General features: G+C 39.0%; 1 protein-coding gene across 1 annotated transcript in view; it reads left to right on the plus strand.

Annotated features, from left to right (window-relative positions):
- GATAD1 (GATA zinc finger domain containing 1) overlaps positions 1–5,409 on the plus strand; it is a 19,101-nt gene that overhangs the window by 10,149 nt on the left and 3,543 nt on the right. The window contains exons 4-6 of the mRNA XM_004677108.2: positions 1–78; positions 856–981; positions 2,389–2,448. Coding sequence (XP_004677165.1) covers positions 1–78; positions 856–981; positions 2,389–2,448 — 264 coding nt within the window. The remainder of the gene's footprint in view (positions 79–855; positions 982–2,388; positions 2,449–5,409) is intronic.

The raw sequence follows: 5,409 nt of genomic DNA on the forward strand, positions 1-5,409 counted from the left end.
GGCGGCTTCGGCGCGGCGACCTTCGCCAGCACCTCGGCTGCCCCTCCGCAAAGCAACGGGGGCGGGGGCGGCAAGCAGGTGAGCTCCGCCGGCTGAGGCCGACTGGGGGCGAGGCGGGAGGAGGCCGGGCTGGCTGGGAGGGGGCTAGAGCGAACCTTCCCGGAGAGCCCTGCACCTGCTGGGCCGGGTCGTCTCCTCCCCTTACCACCCACTCCTCTCCCGCCATCATTAAGATCTTCATTGACTCGGCCCTTTGTTATTGTGAGAAACTAGAAGTGTGCAAAGGCAAGGAAATCAAAGCCCTTCAGACATTCCCCCATTGTGATATTTTGAGGAGCAACCAGACAATCCGATACTGCACACGTGTACGCAGAGACGCAACTCGTCCTGTATTGGACCTTTTTCCTTGTTAATAAAGGATTCCCGCCCCCCCGCTCATTATGTTATTAAGATGATCATGTCATTATTTTAAGTGACAGTGTAAGTACTTTGCCGTAGGAGGCACCTTGCCTAAGCCGTGCTCTAGCGTTGTGGAATTGAGTTGCTAAGGATTTTTCAGTGTGATAAACACAACAAATAAATAGTTCTTGCCTTGGCCTACATTTACTTCTACTCTTGTCCCCTGCCCTATTGTAAGTAGCACGCTTTGGAGACTTTGGCGATGTTTGACTGAGGGCCTCCTTGTTTTAATTATTCCTGTTCGTGCAGTTACCCATCATAAAAAGAAAAGGTGCACTCTTAATTTTAAATGTCTGTATAAAGTGTATACTCAAGCTCATAAATGGCTGTATCAGATAGCAACCTTGCTACACTTTTTATTTATTTCTTTTTGTTCTTCAATTGTTTATGTAACAGAGTAAGCAGGAAATTCACAGGAGGTCTGCTCGTCTCAGAAACACTAAATACAAATCTGCTCCAGCTGCTGAAAAGAAAGTTTCCACAAAAGGAAAAGGGAGAAGACATATTTTTAAATTAAAAAATGTAAGATGATTGTGGACAGTGTCTTTTACTATAATGGTGTTTTGTATGTATTGTGTCCTCCACGGCCTTCATCTCTCATCATTCTACTTTTGAGTCTACTCTTGGAAACCTCTTCCAAACTCCACAAGAGAAGTAGTTCTGTTGTAGGATATTTAGTGTATATAAACAATACCCCTTCTCTTCTTTCAGTTCCCCCCCCCCCTCTAGGAGGTATAAAATATGAGTCTAAAAAAAAACACATTTTATTGGGCTACCTAAGAAAGGAACAGGATTATAGTATTTGGTATGCCCAGGTATATTAGGAGAACTTTTTTTTTCTTTTTGGTTCTGTAAAGATTTACATAAATAATACTGAAACTTGTTCATTTTCGTATTTATTTGTTATAGGCTCAGAAAGTATAGCTTACTGGTTGAATTTGATGCTCTAAAAATAGATTTTTGAAAAGCTTAAAGGTAAAAGCATATTCTGTTGCAAATATGTTCTCATTTTTGAAAGCACAATGAAACAGTGGTCAGTCTTAATGAACAATACATTGTACACTATTTTTTTTTTAAGTCTGTATATTTGCTTCTAGAAAAAGAATGCTTCACTTACCAGTAAAGACGATTCTAAAGTTGGCATATCATTTATAAAACACAGAGAAAGACTTTGATAATTTTTGTGCAGATAGTGGATTCTTTTTGGGAACCCCTAATTTAAGATATTTTAAATTGTTTCCTTTCTATGAGGCTTTCCTTGACTAGATAGAAAAATGTTAAATGAATGTTCAATTGATTATAGTTGTACCATGAATCACAAGTTTTTCTCAAGTATGATAGAATATATTCTCTGCAATTAATATCATTTCCACTAGCAACCTCTTTCTTCAAGAATTTTACCAAAAAATATTTTGGAGAGGCATAGTTTCTATGTTGTAGCATAAATATGTGTATAACTGCTTGAAAGGGGATTTTAACATTGGTTGATGGCAAATCACTGAGGAAGTTTTAGCCTTAGTTCAGTCTTTCTGATATTGTCAGAATTAAGTTCATTTTGTTTTCACCAGCACATTTCTTTCTACAGCCACTTCTTCTCCGGTGACTAGAGCCATTATATTCTTCTAACTTTATTAATGTATAATAAAGCTCTGAGAGTGCTGGTGTTACATCTCAGTGACATAACCAGAAACTTGTACTTTGGTTCTCAGCAATTTTGAAGCTAATGGTGCCAGAAACAGCAGTAGAAATAGTCAGACTTTGCTACAACATTAAGAAAATAATTTATTACATTACTTGTTACCAAACAACAAAGTTAGTATTTCTCAAATTACAGAACTCACACACATGACAGGGAAATGCCTGTACACACTGCATACTCATAAACAACACTATGAATGTGCTAATATTTTTACTTTTGTTTTTTCATAGCCCATCAAAGCTCCTGAGTCAGTTTCTACTATCATCACTGCAGAGTCAATCTTCTACAAGGTAAACATCTGCAGAGTCACTGAAGGAAGATTTGGGCCTATTGTGTATTCTACAAAAGTGTCGGGTTAGTGTAATGGTCTCTGCTGCGCTATAAGGCTTGATTATTTTTTGTTGTTGTTCTCATCTAAGCCGTTTTCTACCACTGTTGTTATTATACAACATCAGATCCAGAACTGAGTTGGGAAGTTGCCTATTGAAATATGCTGTGAGGATCTTAAGAATTTTTAATATGTGTTATGGGAATTCTTAAAGTGCTAGTTTATGGTGTGGAACTATGAAAGAGCAAGCCACCCTAGCCATTGAGATGGTATTGACGGTTAGGAACAGGGCTGTGACTGGGACTAGGCAACCATGTAGACTGTGATGTCCACTGAGTAGTGTAAGCGCAGAGATTCTAAAATGCCTTTAGAGCAGGAATTGGACTTAGCACCTATTAGAAATCCTTGGTGAGAGAGTAAGTCTAAGGTGTTTTGCTAACAGAGTTTGGTAGTTAGATTTATTAGCCCAAGAACCTCTGGATACTCCAGTGAGAGAAGTGACATGTAATTATTAACCAGAAACCTTAGGAAAGCAATTGAGACAAAGAAAAGACCTTTAAGCCCTGGCAGACCTGGCACAGGCAAGAAGACTGTGTTGTGTGTCTCCCTTCACAGTCTTCATCTCTCATCATTCAACTTTGAGTCTGCTCTTGGAAACCCTTCCAAATGCCACAAGAGAAGTGAGTTCTGTTGCAGGAGGCTTACTGCTTATAAATAATACCCCTTTTCTTCTTTCAGTTCTTTTCAGACCTGCATCTAAACTGTCACTTAGGGGGCAGTACTATTTTAGTGCTTTAATTATACCTGACCTAGGTGGACCAAACACTGGAGACACAAGTGATTATTTGCCTTCATGTATCTTTTTTCCGGTTAGCCCAAAATCTGTAGTCTCATAATTTATACACAGGCAAACCTCTCTCCTGCATTTCTGGCATTTCATGCATTGTTAAAGTTTAGTATGTGTTTGCTATGTAACAGAGATTGCAGTGAACCTTTTGCATATTTTATTTAATTCAGTCTACTTCATAGAGTGGGCATTGTTATCCTTTCTGTGTAGGTAAGAACATTGAGGTTTATTAACTTGTCCAAGATCATATAGCTGACAAGTCATGGAGCCTAGCACTCAGCTACTAGCTCACTGCTTGCATGAGTAGCTATGTGATTGGGCTAAGACCAATCTCTAATAATTTTTCATCTATCAAATAGGGATTGTAAATTGAAACTACTTTGTAGGGGCAAGTGAGATGATATATATTAAACACTTGGTAGATTAGGCACTCAATGAATAATAGCAATTATGATCATCACATTTTCAAGTTCGTGCAATTACCTTCACAGATTAAATCCAGAATAAACTTCTGCTAAAGATTTAGTGTACTCCTTATTTCTAGCATGTCTCAACAGAAAGGTGTGAGGGATCTGCTATTAGAAGCATCAGTACTTTGTTACTAATTTATTAAACAGTAAGAACAAAATGCAACAATACGTTCAAGTAGTGCTACAGGTCCCAATGTGAGGGATGTCTCAGTAGTGCCACTGCAGGAAGCACTGAGTATAAGAGGGCATATCCAGCTGCTGAATTAGAGCCCAGATTATGCATTGGAGAGGAAGATAAGTGGGAGCCAGTGGATGGAATGGATACCCAAGACCCAGAATAGTTTAGTGACCTCTTCAGAGTACTTCAGTGACAGAACAGCCCTGTAAACTTAGGTTTAGTCATTCCTAAACCCCTTTCTATTCTGCCAGTAACACAGAAACCTCTCTGTGAATGAAGGAAGTGCCTCAGCCCTGTTTAATGTTTTCATTCATCCATTCATTCATTCATTCATTTATATTTGTGCATATAGATCTATGTGTATAATATATATGTATGTATACACACACATATATGCATAACAGCACATATTAATAGACACCATGTGTCAGGCACTGGTTGCCATTGGAATCTTGCACTAAGACATTGTCTTTGATGGCAGTTCTTTTTTCAAGCTATTATATATTTTGGATTAATATTCATTCAGTATATATTCAAATGCATGTTATAAGCAGGCTCTTTTTTTTATGTGTGAGAAAACAATCATTTATAATTTGAGAATGATGATGATAAATTAGACAAAGCTAGCCATAAATTTAAACTATTTTATGACAACCTCGAACTTGGACTATAGGCTGAAAGAATCAATTGATGATGGTTATGAGCTAGCAAGCAGCAGGTTATGGGGGGATGGGACTATATCCATCCATAGTCATCCAGATCCTATAATCTCTTAGACACAGGGATAAAAGGTACAGCAGGAGAAATTCCTGTCACAGCTCAATCACTGGGAATATTTCTGTAGAAGCTTTTGTATGATAGATGAACACACCCTAGTGTACACATCAGCTGCTAGGCCCAGTTTTGAGGGAAACAGTAACAAATCACACCTGGTTACTTCAGTCAAAACAGTGTGGCTTGAGAACTTCACCCACCTAAGAAAGCTTTGAATGTCACAAAGATGTGAATCAACCCTATGGATGTTCAAAGAAGAGATTATTGCTATTTCAAGACCCAGGAAACAGAATATAGGGCAGAATATAGAGGCAGAGGTGTTAAGGCACTAAACCCATTGCCTGTGCAGATTAGTTAGGTAAGTATGAAGAGTAGAAATAATAATGAACTGGATGTTAGAAATACTAGTTTTTTTTTTTAAAGATTTATTTATTCATACAGAACTGGGGTACAGGCCAGAGGCACAGGGGCAATGAGAGGATTCACCAGATACAGAGTGGGGAGCAGAACAGGGAGATCAACAAAGTACACTGCTGAGGGGAGCAGCGGGAGAGACAGGAGAAGTCTGCTGCACTATTTGGATCACCTCTAGGGCAGGAGATCGAACTCGCACTGAAGCAGCTTCGGCTGGCTTGCAATGCTGCCCTTTAACCC

The sequence above is a fragment of the Condylura cristata genome, unplaced genomic scaffold (assembly GCF_000260355.1).
Source record: "Condylura cristata isolate star-nosed mole 26May11 unplaced genomic scaffold, ConCri1.0 scaffold00005, whole genome shotgun sequence".
NCBI lineage: Eukaryota > Metazoa > Chordata > Mammalia > Eulipotyphla > Talpidae > Condylura > Condylura cristata.